We start from the raw sequence: 20,709 nt of genomic DNA, 5'->3' as shown, positions 1-20,709 counted from the left end.
CAGTTTGGATTCAATCAGACAATGCCACACTGTGGTTTATGTCAATCATCAAGGGGGCACCAAGAGTGTCCTGGCGGCCCGGGAGGTGGCGGAGATCTTAATATGGGCAGAAAAGGTTGTTCCAGCCCTCTGTGCTGTGCATATACCCGGAGTGGAGAACTGGTTGACGGATTGCTTGAGTCGTTAGGTGTTGGATCAGGGGGAATGGTCTCTGCACCTGGCGGTTTCTCCTGTTGTGTGTCCGGTGGGGGACACCCGATGTAGACCTGTTCGTTTCTTGGCCCAATAAGAAGGTACAGAGGTTTGTAGCCAGGTCTCAGTATCCTCTGGCCGTTGCCACAGACGCACTGGTGGCTCCTTGGGGTAGGTATCAGCTGATCTATGCTTTTCCTCCGCTGAAACTTCTGCCGAGGCTTCTGTGCAGAATAGAGGTGGAAGGGATTCCGGTCATTCTGGTGGCCCCAGACTGGCCTCGCCGGTCTTGGTATGCAGATCTGGTAAGGTTGGTCGCAGATGCTCCTTGGAGACTTCTCTTAGGGAAGATCTGTTGTTTCAAGGGCCGATCTTCCATCCTGCTTTACAGTAGCTGGCTTTAACGGCGTGGCTGTTGAAAGCCAGGTATTGAAGGATAGGGGTCCTTCTGACTTAGTGATTCCTACGCTGTTGAAGGCTAGAAAATCTACCTCCAGGAAGATTTTTCATCGTACGTGGAAATCGTACATCTCATGGTGTGAATCGATTAAGGTGCATCCACGCTCCTCTTCAGTGGCTAGGATATTGGCTTTCCTCCAAAGAGGGGTTGAGCAGCGGTTGGCCTTGGTTACTATTAAAGGCCAAGTGTCTGCTTTGGCGGTGTTTTTTCAACTCCCTTTAGCTACGCATTCTTTGATTCCCACTTTTATCCAGGAAGTTCGTCACGTGGCTCCTCCAATACGGTCCCCATTACCTCCGTGGGTTCCTAACTTGGTATTGTCTGTTCTTCAAAAACCTCTTTGAAAACCTAGGGAGATTCCTCTGCTTACACTGTCACAGAAGGTAGCCTTTTTGGTGGCTATTACCTCTGCCCGCAGAGTTTCTGAATTGACAGCGCTGTCCTACCATTCTCCTTCTCTGGTGGTCCACAGGGATTAAGTGGTACTTCGACCTAATCAGTCGTTTCTTCCCATGGTGGTTTCTGATTTCCATTGAATGAAGACATTGTGCTGCCTTCACTCTGTCCTAAGCCTAAACATTCTAAGGAAATTGCTTTGCGCATTCTGCTAGGGCGCGGAGTGCCTCTTGGGCCTTTCACTCTGTCGTCAGTAATACAAGTTTACAAGTCGGCAACTTGGTCGTTTGTGCACACGTTCACTAAATTCTAAAAAGTAGATGTGTTGGCATCCTCGGATGATTCTTTTTGCCGCAAGGTTTTGCAGGCTGCTGTTTAAAAGAGCAATTTTTTCTCTTTGAGGGTGTATGTTGTTTCTAGGTGGGCTCCAGTTTTTCCTGGTTGAGCTCCATGTTACCTGATTGGCTAAGTTTAGCCTTTGGGGAATTACATTCTTTCTCTGTGTTGTTTTCCCACCCCTCATTCAAATACTGCTTTGGGACGTCCCAATGGTTAAGAAGAATATGGAGCTGCGTCTGTCAATGAAGGATAAAGGAAACTGGATTTTTGACTTACCGTAAAATCCTTCTTTTCTCTGAAGTTCATTGACAGACGCTGCACCCGCCCCTCTATTTCTGAGTGGGTTGGGGGTTTTTTACTTCTGACACTGCTTGCAACAAAACTGAATCCTATAACAGAGTGAGTGGGTGTATGCCTTCAGGGACTGCACCATAGGCGTGGTAAAGTTTTTTTTTTTTTTTTTTTTGTTTTTTTTTTTTTTTTTTTTTTGTTTTTACTGCCTGGTGTCCTACTCCTGTAGGGGGCAGCATAACCCAATGGTTAAGAAGAATATGGAGCTGCGTCTGTCAATGAACTTCAGAGAAGGATTTTAAGGTAAGTCAAAAATCCAGTTTTCTCTTTCGTTCATTAATGGACACAGCTTCTGATTCTTCTTAACTATTGGGTTATACTGCCCCATACAGGAGTAGGCAGGAAAAAGTTTGGCCATGCCTGTGGGCAGTCCCAGGGAGTATACACTCGCTCTCAGCTATAGGCACTGTTTTTTTCTGCCTAGTCCAGGAGTAAGGACCTAGTTCCTTGCTGGCATCTCTGGTCCTGACACTTTTTTTTTTTCTTCATTTTAAATTTTTTTTTTCCTCTTTTTATTATTTTGTTCCTGTGAGAACTACAATCAAGGGTCGCCTGCGTCCAGCCAGCGAGCGCGTGCAGACCGCAGCTCCGTTATGGCGACATAGCCCCACTGGACGGGGGCTGGCCTGCAAGTTAAATAGAGGACGCATGTGAACTGGCTTTGGCTGGAGCGTTTCCTCCTGGCAGACAGCACCCACATTATGATGGAGCGGTGTCCTGTCCGGAGCGTTTCCCACCCTGTCCCTGGTATGGTAAGTAGCTGTCCCTCTACCCCTGGATGGTTTTGGGGTGGACTAGATTTGCCTCCCTGGGACGGTGGGGTTATGAGCTGGCTGTTGCCGCTCTTAAGGGGGGCTGGTTGGAGTTTCTGCTAACTGGGTATCCTGGTGCGCAACAGGGGGTTGAACAGGGTTTCCTGCCATCCTGGGGGTTGGTGACTAGGGCACGGATGTCCTCTGGGCTCCCTTCGGCGGTTTTTGGGCTGGGGGAGCAGATAGTTTAGCACCCGCGGGCCTCACGCAGCCGGATCCGGCCGAAAATTTAGGCCGCGGCTTTGCAGCCTACTACTTGGAAACTACGTTAGGTGGTACCTGTGAGCGTGGCTGAAGCCACTGAATCCCCGTTTGGGCATCACCCCCTCCCCTTCGCTGCCCCTGGGTGGTCGGCTCCATTGGAGCTGGCGGCTGGGTGCCCTCAAAAATTCAGACCACGGCCTACTAGGCCATGCGGCAGAGTCGGACGCCGCTGCTGGGGGGTGGCTCTCAGTGCGTTTAGCTAAAGCCCCCACTCTTTCTTTGGGCTTCTACAACTTGTAGCCTACTGGGCCATATGGTCAGCTTGGCACCTCCCTTAGACCGGGTGGCACTGTGAGGGTGCTTCATTTTTAATGACAGGCTTGCTGGCATTATTGTGTGGGGCACCTGCCTTGTTTTAGCGAGGGTACCCTGCCTGCGTGTCTGTGTCACGGAGGGTGGCCCTATTGTAAGGGGGCTATGTCCTATTATGTCCTCTATGGAAGGCTCGAAGGGCGGCCCCCCGCCCCTTGTTTTTTTTGCGGGGTCCAATAGGTGGTCCATTTGTGGACCCTTGGCTGGCATCACCTTGCGGGATCGCAGTTGGCAGCCTCCCCTGATTGTTTTCAGGGAGATCTGAGTATATAGCGACCCTACTGGGTCTGCGTCCACTCACCCTGAGTGCTCAGATAGTGAGGATGATTCCTCTGCTCCTCAAGCCGTGCTTAAATAGGCGCTGGTGGATGCACTGTTTGTGTCAGTGCGTGAAACTTTACAAATGGAGGTTGCTGCTGATGCTGCGTCGGAGGCATCGGTTCCTTTTGTCACCCACAGGTTATCCAAAGTGGCAAGGGTGTTCCTCTTTCACAAACCAGTGGGGTTGTCCAAAATTCTGTGGTTGCCTGGCATTTTTTGCTTGTGGTATCCTTATGAGGATTTACGGCGTGAAAGGTGGACGGTCCCACCTGTAGTGGACTGGCCGGTTTCCAGGTCAAATTGGGTTACCTTCATCCCGTTTTGAGTCGCAGACCTTTACAGGTCCAGTTAATAAGAGGGCAGATACTCTGGTCTGCCATTTGTGCGATGTGGCTGGTTCGGCAATTAGGCCAGTAATTACTTTTGCCCTGGTGTCGCAAGGCTAAGCTTTTACACTGGGACCTGGAGGGAGAACAGCTTCCCCCTGTCTTTGCGGAGCTGGGGGACCGTTTGGTCCAGGGGCTACAGTTTGTCTGTGATGCCTCTTTGGATGTGGCTCATTTGATTTCTAGGAGGCAGTCTGTATCAGCAGTGGTCCTTCGGCGTATTGTCTGCCTGAAATGTTGGTCTGCGGACTAGTCTTCTAAGAAGGCCTTATTTGATCTCCCTCTTGTAGGGGATCACCTGTTTGGGGCTTCCTTGGAGGACAGAGAGGGCAATCTGTAAAAAAGATCTCGTGAACCGAAAAGTATGTTGTTTACCGGGCGCCCGCGTTCGGCACATCGCAGATCTGGCAGACAGATTATTGTGTGGGGCTGGGGATGACCCAGCGGTCATGGTGCATGTGGGCACTAATGACAAAGTTAAAGGTAGGTGGAGGATCCTAAAGAACGATTTCAGGGACTTTGGTAATAGATTGAGGAAAAGGACCTCCAAGGTGGTTTTCTCTGATATACTGCCTGTACCTCGAGCCACACAGGAGAGGCAGAAGGAGCTTAGGGAACTTAACAAGTGGCTGAGGAACTGGTGTAGGAAGGAGGGGTTTGGGTTCCTGGAGAACTTGGCTGACTTCTCAGTCGGCTACCGCAGCTCTTTACAGGGAGTGCAGAATTATTAGGCAAATGAGTATTTTTGAGGATTCATTTTATTATTGAACAACCATGTTCTAAATGAACCCAAAAAACTCCTTTATATCAAAGCTGACTATTTTTGGAAGTAGTTTTTAGTTTGTTTTTAGTTTTAGCTATTTTAGGGGGATATCTGTGTGTGCAGGTGACTATTACTGTGCATAATTATTAGGCAACTTAACAAAAATCAAATATACAGTATACCCATTTCAATTATTTATTTTTACCAGTGAAACCAATATAACATCTCAACATTCACAAATATACATTTCTGACATTCAAAAACAAATCAGTGACCAATATAGCCACCTTTCTTTGCAAGGACACTCAAAAGCCTTCCATCCATGGATTCTGTCAGTGTTTTGATCTGTTCACCATCAACATTGGGTGCAGCAGCAACCACAGCCTCCCAGACACCGTTCAGAGAGGTGTACTGTTTTCCCTCCTTGTAAATCTCACATTTGATGATGGACCACAGGTTCTCAATGGGGTTCAGATCAGGTGAACAAGGAGGCCATGTCATTAGCTTTTCTTCTTTTATACCCTTTCTTGCCAGCCACGCTGTGGAGTACTTGGACGCGTGTGATGGAGCATTGTCCTGCATGAAAATCATGTTTTTCTTGAAGGATGCAGACTTCTTCCTGTACCACTGCTTGAAGAAGGTGTCTTCCAGAAACTGGCCGTAGGACTGGGAGTTGAGCTTGACTCCATCCTCAACCCGAAAAGGCCCCACAAGCTCATCTTTGATACCAGCCCAAACCAGTACTCCACCTCCACCTTGCTGGCGTCTGAGTCGGACTGGAGCTCTCTGCCCTTTACCAATCCAGCCACGGGCCCATCCATCTGGCCCATCAAGACTCACTCTCATTTCATCAGTCCATAAAACCTTTGAAAAATCAGTCTTGAGATATTTCTTGGCCCAGTCTTGAGGTTTCAGCTTGTGTGTCTTGTTCAGTGGTGGTCGTCTTTCAGCCTTTCTTACCTTGGCCATGTCTCTGAGTATTGCACACCTTGTGCTTTTGGGCACTCCAGTGATGTTGCAGCTCTGAAATATGGCCAAACTGGTGGCAAGTGGCATCTTGGCAGCTGCACGCTTGACTTTTCTCCGTTCATGGGCTGTTACTTTGCGCCTTGGTTTTTCCACACGCTTCTTGCGACCCTGTAGACTATTTTGAATGAAATGCTTGATTGTTAGATGATCACGCTTCAGAAGCTTTGCAATTTTAAGAGTGCTGCATCCCTCTGCAAGATATCTCACTATTTTTGACTTTTCTGAACCTGTCAAGTCCTTCTTTTGACCCATTTTGCCCAAGGAAAGGAAGTTGCCTAATAATTATGCACACCTGATATAGGGTGTTGATGTCATTAGACCACACCCCTTCTCATTACAGAGATGCACATCACCTAATATGCTTAATTGGTAGTAGGCTTTCGAGCCTATACAGCTTGGAGTAAGACAACATGCATAAAGAGGATGATGTGGTCAAAATACTCATTTGCCTAATAATTCTGCACTCCCTGTAGTAAGGATGGGCTGCACCTTAATGGGGACGGTACAGCTCTTTTGGGGAGAAAGATGGCCACCAAGTTGGAGGGGCTTTTAAACTAGGAGACGGGGGGGGGGGGGGAGGGCTCAGAAGTAGAGTCAGGAGGGAGCAAAGGACTGAAGGCAGTTGTAGGGTCAGCAGCGACAGCAGGTCCACAACGTCAATCGGTAGGTGTGTGCGGGAGAACCTCAGACCAAACTGGAATAAACATAACCAATCACGTTTAACTTCTGTAAATCTAAGAGGGGTATATGCTAATGCCACGAGCCTAGCTAATAAAATGGATGAGTTGGAAATGTTAGTTCATGAGGAGGACATAGACCTTGTGGGAATAACAGACTTGGTTCGACCCCTCACATGACTGGCTGGCCAATATCCAAGGGTATTCGGTGTACCGGAAGGACAGGGTAGGAAAAAGAGGGGGAGGGGTATGTCTCTACGTCAAGAACAATGTAAGGGTGATAGAGAGGAGTGACATTACGGAAGGGATGAGTATGGAGTTAGAATCCGTGTGGGTAGAACTCCTTAGGGAAGGAGTAAAGGGAAAAGTAATTGTGGGGGTTTGCTATAGGCCACCTAAACAAGGGGAGGAGGTAGAGCTGGAATTTTTAGCACTTTTGGGTAGTGGCAAAGCTAGGATCAGTCATCATATTGGGGGACTTCAATTATCCCGACATTGACTGGGGAGAGGGGATTACACACTCACATAAAGCCCGTCTATTCACGGAAACCTTACAGGATAATTTCATGTCACAGCTAGTGGATTCTCCTACTAGAGAAAACGCAATCCTGGATCTATTGATCACTAATGACCCAGACATAATCTCGGAGGTAGGAGTCCAGGACAACCTGGGCTCTAGCGATCACAGGATGATCACATTTAGTGTAAATAACAATAGAACAAGGCAAGTGGGGAACATAAGAACCCTTAACTTCAGAAGGGCAGACTTTCCAAAATTGTACTCATTGATGGAAAGGGTAAATTGGGACCGAACCCTAGGATCCCTGACCACAGAGGAAAAATGGGAATGCTTTAGGAACATATTAAGCAAAGGCATCTTGCAGTGCATTCCTATGGGAAATAAATTTAGAAGAGACAAGGCCAAACCTGGCTGGCTAAACCGTAGCGTTAAAAATCTTATTAGGGGAAAAAAATTGGCCTTCAGGAAATATAAATCTGAAGGCACAGTATTGGCTTTCGACCAATACAAGGAGGCAAATAAGAAGTGTAAACACGAAATCAAGATGGCTAAAATAGACTTTGAGAGACAAATAGCGGAGGATAGTAAAAAAAACCCAAAGAAATTCTTTAAGTATATCAACAGCAAAAAGACTAGGGCAGAGCATATTGCACAACATAATTAGCGATGATGGGGGGATGGTTACAGAGGACACTGAAAAAGCAACCGTGCTGAATGCTTTTTTCTCGTCAGTATTTACACAGGAAACGGAGGGGTACACTGACCATGACTGTTTGGTTAGTAGTAATACACAGGACTTGCCACTATGGCTAACAGAGGGTGAAATCAGGGAAAGGCTGGATAAACTTAACACAAACAAATCACCAGGCCCGGATGGCGTACATCCGAGAGTACTCAAGGAACTCAGTAAGGTTATATCCAGACCACTGTTCCTGATCTTTGCGGACAGTATTAGGACAGGAGATGTACCAGGAGATTGGAGGAAAGCTAACGTGATTCCGATATTCAAAAAGGGTCAGAGGCATGTAGCGGGAAATTATAGGCCTGTCAGTTTGACATCGATAGTATGTAAACTTCTGGAGGGGATGATAAGGGACTATATCGTAGAGTTTGCTAAAGACAACAGCATCATCAGTAATAACCAGCACGGGTTTACAAATGGGCGTTCTTGTCAAACCAATCTATTAGCATTCTACGAGGAGGTGAGCTGTGAGCTAGATGGGGGCAGACCATTGGATGTGGTGTACCTAGATTTCGCTAAGGCGTTTGATACAGTTCCCCATAAGCGCTTAATTTATAAAATAAGGTCTGCAGGTATCGACAGCAGGGTTTGCTTTTGGATACGGAACTGGCTAAAAGGGCGTGTCCAAAGGGTGGTAATAAACAGCGCGTACTCAGACTGGTCTGAGGTAGTAAGCGGTGTCCCCCAAGGCTCAGTCCTGGGACCAACCTTGTTCAATTTATTCATAAACAGCATTGAGGTCGGGGTCAGTAGTTCAATAGCAGTTTTTGCAGATGACACAAAATTGGGCAGGGCAATAACTGCACAGCATGAAGCAGCTATCCTACAGGATGACCTGGACAAAATAACGGAGTGGGCAACGACTTGGAAAATGAGGTTTAATGTAGAGAAGTGTAAGGTTTTGCACTTGGGGACTAGAAACATAAAAGCACAATACACATTAGGAGGGGAACCCTTGGGGGAATCAAAAATGGAGAAGGATCTGGGAGTCTTGGTTGATGATGGTCTAGGCAACAGCATGCAATGTCAAGCGGCAGCTGCCAAAGCTAGCAGAATATTAGCATGCATAAAGAAAGGGATGTATTCCAGAGATAAGACTATAATCCTTCCACTTTATAAAACTCTGGTCCGACCGCATCTGGAGTATTCTGTCCAGTTCTGGTCGCCAGTCCTCAGAAGGGATGTGTTGGAGCTGGAGAAAGTCCAGAGAAGGGCAACTAAACTAATTAGGGGATTGGAGGACCTTGAGTATGAAGAGCGTCTGCAATCGCTTGATTTATTCTCCCTGGAGAAGAGACGCCTGAGGGGGGACATGATGGCAATTTTTAAATATCTAAATGGGGATCTCGGCTTAGAAAAAAAGCTGTTCAGTGGAAGGGATTGCATGAGGACTCGGGGGCATACAATGCGATTAGAGGAGAAGCGTTTTAACCTCAGGCAACTTGGGGGGTTCTTTACTGTTAGGGCTACAAGATTGTGGAATTCTCTACCACAAGAGGTGGTTTCTGCGGGTTTCTGCGGGTAGTATGGTGGCTTTCAAAAGACTATTGGACGTGCATCTCAAGGATCAGAACATTCAGGGATATGTGAGATGATTACAGCCACACACACCTACACAGGTTGAACTGGATGGACTATTGTCTTTATTCAACCTCACCTACTATGTAACTATGTAACATTAAGTGTCTCACGGGGGAGGGGGTACCATTATTGGCACCTTAAGCACAAGAAAATCTCAGGAAAATGCATCCCTTTAGATTCTGTGTATGTCTTCACACTGGTCTTCTGTGCTTCCGTTAAGGTGTTAAGAATCTTGCTTGCTGCATTTTTGGTCAGTTAAATAAATCGCACCAAAAAATGCATTGAAAACACAGCTAGAACGCATCAATAAAGCACCCGTTACATTTTTGGTGCAGTTTTTGAGTCGCATGACCTATGAAAAACCATAAGCACAATAAGCATTTTGGCGCCATTATCGGCACCTTTTTCTCTATTTGCAAAATGCTGAAACTCCTTTTTCAGCCGAACCTTCGGTGCATCTCTGGTTTTACTTGAAAATGCTTTCAAATCTTAAATGTACAGTACAGGATGCAGACTTGATATCTATAACCCCTGGATTATAAGCTGGTACCTTCAGGTAATTGGATACTGGCAAAGCTTTTTAGGACAAGCCCCCATGGGCGTCCCCCACTATATTTCTACTCCACTCTGGGGGTCCCTGTTTTTTTGCTAATGTCCGAAGGTGGCGGACCTCTTCCTCCTTACAGAGAAACCATCTTAGCTTAAAGTGGTTGTAGGCCTGAAACATGAAAAATTAGCAAAGCATATGCTTCTATAGTGTTTACTTGCCTCAGTCCAAAGCACCAAGTGTCAGGACAGTCTGCTCTGCCCTCCACCCCATTGGGACTTGACCAATACTTGGTACTCTCAAAGGACAGCTTTCGTCTTTATCCATTCTTTCCACAAAGAAAAGCTCTTTTATTGAAAGTGTTTCTCAGACCAGAACACCCTTACAACCTTGGGAACTGCAATTTGGTTGTCTCTGCCGTGCAGAAAATCCTCAGGTAGTCTTGGGGGCTATTACGTCTGTCAGATTTGTTTCTCTTGTAATTCCTCATTCTTCAAAAGGACAAAGAAGTTTTTCGCCCAAGACTCTCCTTTCTCCGTAAGGTTGTGTCAGCTTTACACGTCAATTAAGACATCCTTTCCTCCTTGTACCCTGCTCCAACGCACCCAGAGAGGATTTATTTTCAATGTCTTGGCATGGTCAGAGCCATCAGAAGCTATGTTAAAAGCTACATATTCTTTTAGGAAGATAGACTTGCTTTTTTTTCCTGCTCTTAGAACCCTCGTAAGTGACCTTCTGCTTCAAAATCCACCACTGCTAGCTGGATAAAACAACTCCTTTTTAGAGCTTACACCCTAAAACACTTCTTACATTGATACATGCACGCTCGACCAGATTGGCAGTTTTCTGGGCATTCAGACATCAAGCCACAGTTGACTAACTTTGTAAGGCCACCACCTGGTTTTCTGTTGATTCCTTTTCTTCAAAATTCTACCAGGTGGATGTCTAGGTTTCGGTGGATGCCTCTTTTCACTGCACAGGTTTTTACAGCAGCAACTCTGCATTGGGTCAATTGACCTCTGTTATTGCCGGGCCTGTTGACAGAGTTCTCGTAGCCTTTCTGTTGGCCACTCTTCTTATTCATAGCTTGGGGATGTCCCGGGGTCCATAAATATCAAGCCTTTGTACTGTACAATTAAGATAAAACTAATTTTGATTTGCTTGTAAATTCCATGTCTTGGCGTATAGTACACGGCACAGGCCACCCTATGTTCTTGTGTTCTGAATTGCTTGCTGAAAAACTGAGCATCCACACAGTTGGGTACGTTTTTTATAGGGAGATGCTCAGGTAGTGTGTCAACAGATTTGCCAGTGTCCAATCACCTGAAGGTACCAGTCTATAAATATCAAACGTGTACTGTACTGCAAAATATGGGTTCTATGCTGATGTAGCTTAGTAACTGCCTCATTAACCAGCACAAGCGTCCTCACCCAGACATTGCAGCAGAGGTGAGGGACTATGTCAGACCAGTTACTGTTACTAAGAGCTGATTACTGAGAGTACTAGGTCTAACACTGGTGCTTACTGGACTGCATAGTAAAATTTAGGCACCATGCAGAGCTGCAGTGAGGGCATTGTGGAGATAATGTTGTTAATACAATGTCAGTCTCCACATCTATGTCTGTCTGCATGTCTATATCTGTGCAATAAATTGAGTAAAGGTTTTCTTCATTAGTAAAACGTATGAAAAGTTTTATTTCTATATGTTAAATACTAAATCTTGTTTTTTCTCCGGATACAGGTTCCCATGATTTTAGTGGGCAATAAGTGTGATTTGGAAGATGAGCGGGTAGTTGGCAAAGAACAGGGACAAAACCTAGCCAGACAGTGGAATAGTTGTGCCTTTTTAGAATCTTCTGCTAAGTCTAAGATCAATGTAAATGAGGTTAGTAGTGTTTTGATCCGATATTTGTATTTTTTGTTTTATTTATTTATTTTTCGACTTGGTTGTCTGTAAGGCCCCGTTCACACTGGGGCGATCAGACTTCCCCAGACGACCTCCGAGGTCGCGGTGCGAGCAGCGCGCCGCGACCACGGAGCGGCCGGCACGGACTTCATAACATTGAAGTCTATGACGGTCGCTCCGGGTCACCCCAAAGAAGCTCCGGACCCTTTTTCTAAGTCGGAGCGACTTGTCGCTCCTATTAGAACGGGTCTGCAGCTTCCCTATGGAAGGCGACCTACGGCGACCTGTGAGGCGACCAGGTCGCCTCACAGGTTGCCCCAGTGTGAACGGGGATTAATGCTGTCAAATATAAATCTGTACCCCAACTTTTGCTATAAGCAAAACTTTCCTAGCTCCCCTTTCTGGTGTCCTATTTTCCACAGCGGTGTCAACTCTCTAGGAAGCTTGCATCATGTTGAAACCCTCTTTTTATATTGTCACCTACAAGAGAAATGTGCACTAGACACATAGGAAATTGAAGGTCAGCCCTCTTGGTGATATAACCCCTTTGAGCTGTTCATAGATGGTTAGAAAATCAAACAAAAGATCGTTTGAAAATCGAAACGTTCGATAGCACATTTGATTCACCCATCACTGTGTCAAGTTTTTCACCTCTCATCTACATTTTTCAGCTATAGCATACTCAGCAGAATGACTGTCTTTTTCCTCTCTGTTACATTTTTCTACCTAGTAGATTCAGGCCTTGATGTTTTTCAAGTTGGCCAACAAATACAGGGTTTCCCATTTAATTAAAAGCATTGTGCACCTTCATATGTTTTTGTGTACTTTTTTTTTTTTTTTTTTCTTCTTTTGATTATACATTCGTGTCGTTACAGTCCCTGGTGTGTGTGTGTGTGTTTGTATTGTTTTTTTCCTGACCTTGTAATGATGTTATGGCTGCAGTGTCAAAGCTGATGGTTTCCCCTATGTCCATGTATTTACCTAGCTTGTTCCTATTCACTAAAGGGACAGGCAACTGCTTGTTCCGAGTCGGTGTCCAATTCATACCTCGCCATTTCTCCTGTGTTGCATCACAGATTCAGGAGTGCTACTGTGATGAAAACACATCTCTTCCAGCATGGTTAGTTGCCCTGCCTGTTTGTGGCTGACAGGTCTGTTTACTGTTTAGCTGTCACCTGCACCAGTACTAGGCTGAGAGACACAGGGATGATGGAATATGTAGTTTCTTCACAGGAAGTGTCAGGTTTTAGACTACAGAAAGAGGTCATGCATTAACCCCTTCATGATGGGGAAGCAACGCCCAGACCAAATTTTACAGCTTTCATATGTGTGTATTACTCTACATATATTGCAACTACTGTGTGTATCCAGGTGGATCACGCCTTGTTTTTTTTTTTTTTTTCAGGACAGATTGGAATTTTATTTGTTTGATATTTGGTAATGGATATCTCCTAATATTGTTTTATTAGGAAAGAAAAACTGGCCCAAAATAGTGTAAATTATGGGTTTAAAAATTTTAGGCTTACATTTTTATGCTGTTACTATGACCTAACGCCAAAAAACCTTGCAAAATAAATTCTCCTACTACTGATGATCATGGCGATACCACATGTGTGTTATTTCTTCTTTGTACCCATAGTAGGGCTAAAACTCTGATAATCCTGTTTTTTGACCTACCTATACACATTGACACCCTTGCACTTTCACTAGATATTTGGTGGAGGAAGTTAAGAATCCATACTTGAATAGGAAAACCTTACTGTACTCGTGTGGCTATAAAGTTGAATCCTATAGATGCCTCAGTAATCTGTATATTGTTATGTTCTGTGCTGATTTTTATTTTTCATTTTTTTGTTTTTTTTTGTTTTTAGATCTTTTATGACTTGGTCAGACAGATAAATAGGAAAACACCAGTGGAAAAGAAAAAACCTAAAAAGAAATCTTCATGTTTGCTGCTTTAGACCCTCTTGAAGCAGCAGATCTGAGCCAGGTGAATGTTAACTGTAATTCTTCTTAACATACAGCAGATGTTTGTGTAGATTCTCATTTAACACTTGTATAATAGTTATTCAAAGTTCTAGAGCCTAGGAGCCAGCACACACTTTAAAACTGAACACCAGCTAAAACAATTTTTCATTTGGAATAAGGAAACCTTTGGCATGCTTTTGTCACTTGTGCCCCAATTGGGGAGGTTTCCTGTCGGGACAGGAAGTTTATGGAAAGGTTTTTTCTCTTACGTCCTCCGACAGTCGCCGCCTCCTCTAAGTCATCACTGTTGGGTATTGTCTTCCCATCTGCAGGAATAGCTAGGCATATAGACTTAGTCCAAAGACAAAAGGCATTAGCATATACACACCCATGGGGGCTGTCCCATCTGGTCAATACCCCCCCCCTGCATCACCACTCCCAACTCAGTTTTAATCTGCCTAGCGTCAGGAATAGTCAGACTTCCCTTGTTCTGGGGCTTCAGTCTCAGCCTTCCTAATCTTTTATTTGATTTTCTTTGAAAATGTAATTTTTTTCTTTTACTTTACTAGCTGTTTATTTGTCAGCTTCTAGTGTTAGTCTTCTCTTCGGATGAAGATGGATCATGCGGTGCTGGGATTCGGACTGTCCGCCCTGGTTCTCCAGAGCAAAAGGGTCAGATGGACCCCCAGCCCGCCATCGAGCGTTCAGCTATGGTTCGCCCTGGCATTACGAACGACCCATCCCTGTTCGCTACAGGGATGCAGCCGTGAGGTGGCTACCTCACAGGACTCGTCTGCGGTGCTGCAGCATCATGTCCCTGGCTCACGGCACGGTTTTCCGTGCATAGAGGCTCCCCACGCCATCTGGTACAGGTAAGTACTTTTCTGTGTGGGGCCTCTGTCTGGGGTGGCAGTCTGTGTTGCTGTGTGTTCCCTGTGTCTGTGCCTGTGTGACTCCCTGTGCGACCCCTGCGGGGATCGCTTGTGCAGATCTGTATGTTGCCTGGGGGTCCCTGTCCCTGTGTCACCTAGGTGCATTGTTGGGGGGGCAGACGTTTGTGATTGTGCGGCGACCGCAGCGGTGCATTTTCGTGCGGTCCGCCATCTTTGCTATGGGCACACATGTATAGCTCGTCTGGGGCGATCCTGCATGTCATTTTGGCGCCATCCGCCGCCATTTTGTGGGCGGTGAAACGATTGGTCCGGCCGCATGTCGGCGGCCATTTTGGCGTAGCCTCCAATGCATCCCTATGGGGGCAGCCATTTTCCCAGGGTCTGGCATATAGTCCAGCCCTCTCCAGCAGCACTTCCTTTCCATCAGCAGCAAGGACACTGGTAGCAGGGCTCTGCAGGTTATCACTCTCAATTTCCCTCTGTATATCGCTTCTGGCTCAGTTTCTTTTCTCCTTTTGGGGGTCTTTCATCACTGTAGCAGTAGCGGTGCGCTGCGCACACCGCATCGTTCTTAAACTGGACAGTACACCGTTTTTGCACTGTAGTTTGTTCTAATAACTTGAGCCATGGATTCTCAGGAAAGCAAGTTTCCTCCAGCTTTAGTGGGGGGCCCCAGTTCTCCTGTGGCTCTGCTGCGACCCGATCTGGCTGCTGTGGTAGCGACTTTGGTGGCAAATATGGAAATGCTGATGTCTGAACGGGCTGCGAGAAAGAGGCCCAGGTTGCCTCTCCGAGGCAAGCGGGGTTCAGCGCCTAGATCCAATCAGGGGTCCTTTCGTGCCTTTCGGAACCAATCCAAGGGCAAGCCCTTCAAGGCTCAGGGCAACCAGAAAAAGCCCTGGGCGGGTAAGCAGAAGGCCGGCAATGCCGGCTCGGCGGGACAATCCGCCTCTGCCTGAAGGGGCGCCCTCACCCGTTTCAGGGGTGGGGGACGTTTGCGCGGTTTCCTCCAACCTTGGCTGCTCTGGATATCGGACAGGTTGGTTCAGGAAATCGTTCGATCAGGTTACAAGATCGAATTCCTTTCCCGGCCGGCGGACAGATTCTTTCCCTCCAATCTCCATCTGCTTGCGGGGCGTCTGCAGGACTTGCATCAAGCGGTGCAGGAACTGCTTGCTCAGGGAGTGATTGTCCCGCTGCCTCATCGGGACAGGTTTTGGGGGTTTTATTCGAATCTGTTCACTGTGCTCAGGAAGGAGGGAAAAGTGCGTCCTATTCTGGACCTAAAAGCGCTGAACCGCTTCGTGCGTGTTCGGAAGTTTTCGAATGGAGTCTCTCCGTTCGGTTGTGGCCTCCTTGAGTCCAGGAGAATTCCTGGCTTCGATAGATCTGAAGGATGCGTACCTGCACATCCCCATTTTCGAGGGTCACCGGCGGTACCTTAGGTTTGCTATCGCAGAGGACCACTACCAGTTTGTGGCGTTACCTTTCGGTCTCGCTTCGGCACCAAGGGTGTTTACCAAGGTGTTGGCGCCGGTTCTGGGCCTGCTGCGGGCTCAGGGCATTGCGGTCCTGGGGTACCTGGACGATCTGCTTCTGAGATCACGTGCCAGCCAGGACCTTGTGCGCGATCTGTCCATCACGGTACAGACGCTCCAGGAGTTCAGATGGACCATCAACGTTCAAAAATCGGCGTTGTCTCCATCACTTCGCCTTCCCTATCTGGGAATGGTTCTGGACTCTGCTTAGGCAAAGGTGTTCTTGCCGGAGGACAAGCTCCGGACTTTGCGGGACGAACTCAGGTCCCTCAGGGACAATCCGTCCTCGTCACTCAGGACCTGTATGCGGGGCCTGGGGTTGATGGTGTCGGCCTTCGAGGCGATTCCCTTTGCCCAGTTCCACACGCGGGCTCTCCAGACGGAGATCCTGGCCAGGTGGGACAGACTACCTCAGTCCTTGGATCTGGATGTCTCCTTGAGTCGCCAGACCAGATTGGCTCTTCGATGGTGGATCCAGTCCCCGTCGGTGGCGGAAGGCAAGTCCTTCCGTCCGTTGGTGTGGACGGTGGTTACCACGGACGCCAGCCTGTCGGGCTGGGGCGGAGTCCTGGGCAACCTGTCTGCCCAGGGCACTTGGTCGGAGGAGGAGTCCTCCCTCCCGATAAATGTGCTGGAATTACGAGCGATAAAACTGTCTCTTCCAGTGGTCGGACCGTCTCTGGGGCCTGCCTGTTCGCGTACAGACGGACAATGCTACCGCGGTGGCTTACATCAACCACCAGGGGGGCACCAGGAGTGCTCGAGCGGCCCGGGAGGTGACCGACATTCTGTCTTGGGCCGAGACTCATGTCCCGGCGATCTCAGCAGTTCACATTCCGGGTGTGGAAAATTGGCAGGCCGACTATCTGAGCCGCCAGACCCTGGACCAGGGGGAATGGTCCCTACACCCGGAGGTCTTTTAGATGCTGTGTGCGAGGTGGGGATCCCCAGACGTGGATCTGTTCGCATCCCGGCTAAATCGAAAGGTGGAAAGCATCGTGGCAAGAATGTGCGATCCGTTGGCGGACGCCTCGGATGCGTTGGTGGCCCCTTGGCATCAGTATCGTCTGATGTACGCCTTTCCTCCGATTCAGTTACTATCCCGGTTCCTTCGCAGATTGGTCTCGGAACCGCACATGCCTCTGCGGGAAGATCTCCTGTCTCAAGGTCCGATCTTCCATCCTGCTTTACAGTCGCTGGCTTTAACGGCCTGGCTGTTGAGACCCATGTCTTTAAGGACAAGGGTCTATCCCCTGAGGTTATCCCTACCCTAATCAAGGCTAGGAAATCCTCCTCTGGTAAGATCTATTACCGTACCTGGAAAGCCTATTTTGCCTGGTGTGAGTCCAGGGGGTTCTCCCCTCGTTCTTACTCGGTGTCGAGAATCTTGGCTTTCCTCCAGTCTGGAGTGGATCAGCGCCTGGCGCTGGCCACGATAAAGGGCCAGGTGTCTGCACTGGCTGTCCTTTTCTAACGCCCTCTGGTGTCTCATTCTTTGGTGCGCACCTTCATTCAAGGTGTGCGACATGTGGCTCCTCCCAGGAAGGAGCCTTTACCTCCATGGGACTTGAACTTGGTTCTGTCCGTGTTACAGCATTCTCCCTTTGAAAACATCAGGGAGATATTGTTGCCTCTGCTGTCGAAAAAGGTTGCTTTTCTGGTGGCGATCACTTCAGCTCGCAGAGTGTCGGAGCTGGCGGCGTTGTCTTGCCGCTCCCCTTACTTGATAATTCACAAGGATAAGGTGGTTTTGCGACCATCCCCATCCTTCCTTCCCAAGGTGATCTCTGAATTCCACCTTAATGAGGACATTGTCCTGCCTTCGCTTTGTACGAAGCCTAAACATCCCAAAGGAGATTGCCTTGCATTCCTTGGATGTTGTCAGGGCGATCAGGGTTTACCTGTCGTCTACGGAATCCTTTCGGAAGACGGATTCCCTATTTGTCCTTCCTGAGGGATCTCAGAAGGGCATGGCTGCGTCCGCAGCAACTATTGCCAAATGGATCAGACAGACCATTGAGCAGGCTTACGCCTTGAAGGAACGGGTTCCGCCCTTCCCTGTTAAGGCGCACTCTACCAGGTCTTTGAGTGCATCCTGGGCATATTGGCATCGGGCCTCGGTGGCCCAGGTGTGCAAGGCGGCGACTTGGTCGTCGGTGCACACCTTTTTCCAAATTCTACAAAGTAGATGTTCTGGCGTCAGCTGATGCTTCTTTTGGCCGCAAAGTTCTCAGTGCGGCAGTGCCATGATGGACCCTTGAATTTTTTTCTGGGTCCCTGGCTGTTGGCATTTGCTTTCCTGGGCTGTTGCTCCTGTTGAGCATCGTTTTTTCTGTTGCCCAGTTGGTTCTCTTACGGTGCATGTAAGATTCCTTTCTCTGATGTGAGTACTGCGTTGCCTTTTCTACGGTTGCGTCTCCCACCCCTCAGGTCTAAACTGCTTTGGGACATCCCAACAGTGATGACTTAGAGGAGGCGGCGACTGTCGGAGGACGTAAGAGAAAACGGAATTTTTGTAAACTCTTACCTGTAAAATTCCTTTCTCTGAGTCCTCCGACAGTCGCCGCCCCCGCCCTCTTTTGGGGTTCTTATTACCTACTGCTATGCTACCAAACTGAGTTGGGAGTGGTGATGCAGGGGGGGGGGTATTGACCAGATGGGACAGCCCCCATGGGTGTGTATATGCTAATGCCTTTTGTCTTTGGACTAAGTCTATATGCCTAGCTATTCCTGCGGATGGGAAGACAATACCCAACAGTGATGACTTAGAGGAGGCGGCGACTGTCGGAGGACTCAGAGAAAGGAATTTTACAGGTAAGATTTTACAAAAATTCAGTTTTTTTTTTTTTAACAGGGTCACAGACAAAAACTCATTTTTTAATGTCTGTCTGTGCCTTCCTGTCCTGGTGACAACCTCACCTTCTGCTTTCTGATAAGGACAACACAGATAAGGGAAGCGAGGTAAAAATCTCCCCAGAAATAACCTAACAAATTTGAATTTTTACCCACTTTGGCCTGTTTAACTCGAGGGGATTAGATGCTCCATGCAGGGCTGTGTTTTGCCGGCAGGGGGATAACCAGGTGTTGTATGTATCTCTGTGCAGGCAGTCCCATTGGCGGGAAACAGAGGCTGCATGGACACAGCTGCTGTCCCATCCCCGTTCCAGTAAAACACACCCCCAGCATGGGACAAGCATGCTCGTGTGAATGAGGCCTTCATCTGAATCTAAAAAGAAAATAACATTGGCTTGAATTGACCTTATGTTGGTAAAGATGCATGATGTTTTTTTTTTATATGGTCAACGAAGTAGTAACTTTTTTTATAGTGTGTGTGCTTGAATTAAAACTCTACATATTGCTCTAGGAACCAAGATCACTTTTCAAACAATCCAATAATGCTGCTAATTGTTGAGCTAGTGAAGCACATTTTCTACTGTTTCTTTGCAAGCAGGTTTTAAAAAAAATAAAATTTATATACTGTACATTAACAAAGATCCATCTTTTTTTTTTTTTTTTTTTTTTTTGACCGGGCAAAGTAACAGCCGCCAGAGCTTATGAATTTTCACAGACTCTGATGGCAGTTTGGGTAGAGGTAGTGTCAGCAAGTGCACATAAATGTGTCTTGGCACAAATCCAGGGCAACCTGAGAATTTTGATTCACCTGGAATTATTATATATGTTCTGAAGGCATGTTGGGAAGCTAGTATTTATTTCAACATGGAAGCCACCATACTTCCTCTATACAAGAAAGATAAATCTGCATATGGTTTATATATAGAAATAACATTTAATAACTAAATATAAAAATACATGTGTTGTACAGATTTTTTATTTGTTTATTTTTTGTAGAGTACAGGAATGAAGAACTGTTGCCTAATTGGAAAGTGCCAGCATTCCGAGATGTAAAAAGAAATCCAACCATAATTTAACAAATCTGAAAAGGCTCCTTTTTATTTTATATATTATGTAAACAATTTAGATCTCCAATACTGTTTGCACAAGGTTCTCTGAAAATGAATCAACTGTATTTCTCTCTGAAAACAAGACCACCACAGTGTCAACTTTTGCAATAGTGTTCACAGCAGATGTGAAAATAAAGTTACTTGACTCTATTTTGAATGATTCTATGAGAGCATGAATGCATTTCAAATGTTACATGTTACTAGTTTTAATTACATGGTTTTCATATTGATTTCCAAATCCTGTTTGTATTCATGCTTGTGTCAAGCCCTAAAATGTAGCTATATATATATATATATATATATATATATATATATATATATATATATATATATAATCTCAATGGGGCTAATACCTTTGAGTCACGATGACTTCATTTTATATTTAAAAATGAGTTTATCATTTCTAACATCTTGCCATTATAATTAAAGCTGAACTCCAGCCAGGAGGAATGGTAAAGTACGTCCTTACCTTCATCCACAACGCTTTCCGTCTGTTTTGGCCTTTTTTTCTGTTCCCCAAAGCAGGTCCCTTGCCCCCTGTTTCTTCAAAATTTATGTTAGTGCTACTAGTTCCTGTTTTTCCTTTAGGGAGAAATTGCTCCCATTATAATGTTCCTCCTATCTGTATCTGTGACATCACCGCATTCATACCTGGGAAGGTACATTTACAAAATTCCCTGCTGCAACTTGCCCACAGCCAATGAATCTCTCTCTAAGTAACTTCCAGCAATCTGTTCACAGCCAGTGAG

General features: G+C 46.7%; 1 protein-coding gene across 1 annotated transcript in view; it reads left to right on the top strand.

Moving 5' to 3' along the window:
* RAP1A (RAP1A, member of RAS oncogene family) overlaps window positions 1–20,267 on the top strand; it is a 171,621-nt gene extending 151,354 nt beyond the window's left edge. Inside the window, exons 7-9 of the mRNA XM_082244866.1 lie at window positions 11,435–11,578; window positions 13,471–13,589; window positions 19,848–20,267. Of these exons, the coding sequence (XP_082100992.1) occupies window positions 11,435–11,578; window positions 13,471–13,560 (234 nt within the window). The 3' untranslated portion in view covers window positions 13,561–13,589; window positions 19,848–20,267. The remainder of the gene's footprint in view (window positions 1–11,434; window positions 11,579–13,470; window positions 13,590–19,847) is intronic.
* Window positions 20,268–20,709: the final 442 nt, after the last annotated feature.

The sequence above is a fragment of the Pelophylax lessonae genome, assembly GCF_965119305.1.
Source record: "Pelophylax lessonae genome assembly, chromosome: 2".
Lineage (NCBI taxonomy): Eukaryota > Metazoa > Chordata > Amphibia > Anura > Ranidae > Pelophylax > Pelophylax lessonae.
The sequence above is the reverse complement of the archived record's forward strand: the minus strand, read 5'-3'. Positions and strand labels throughout refer to the sequence as shown.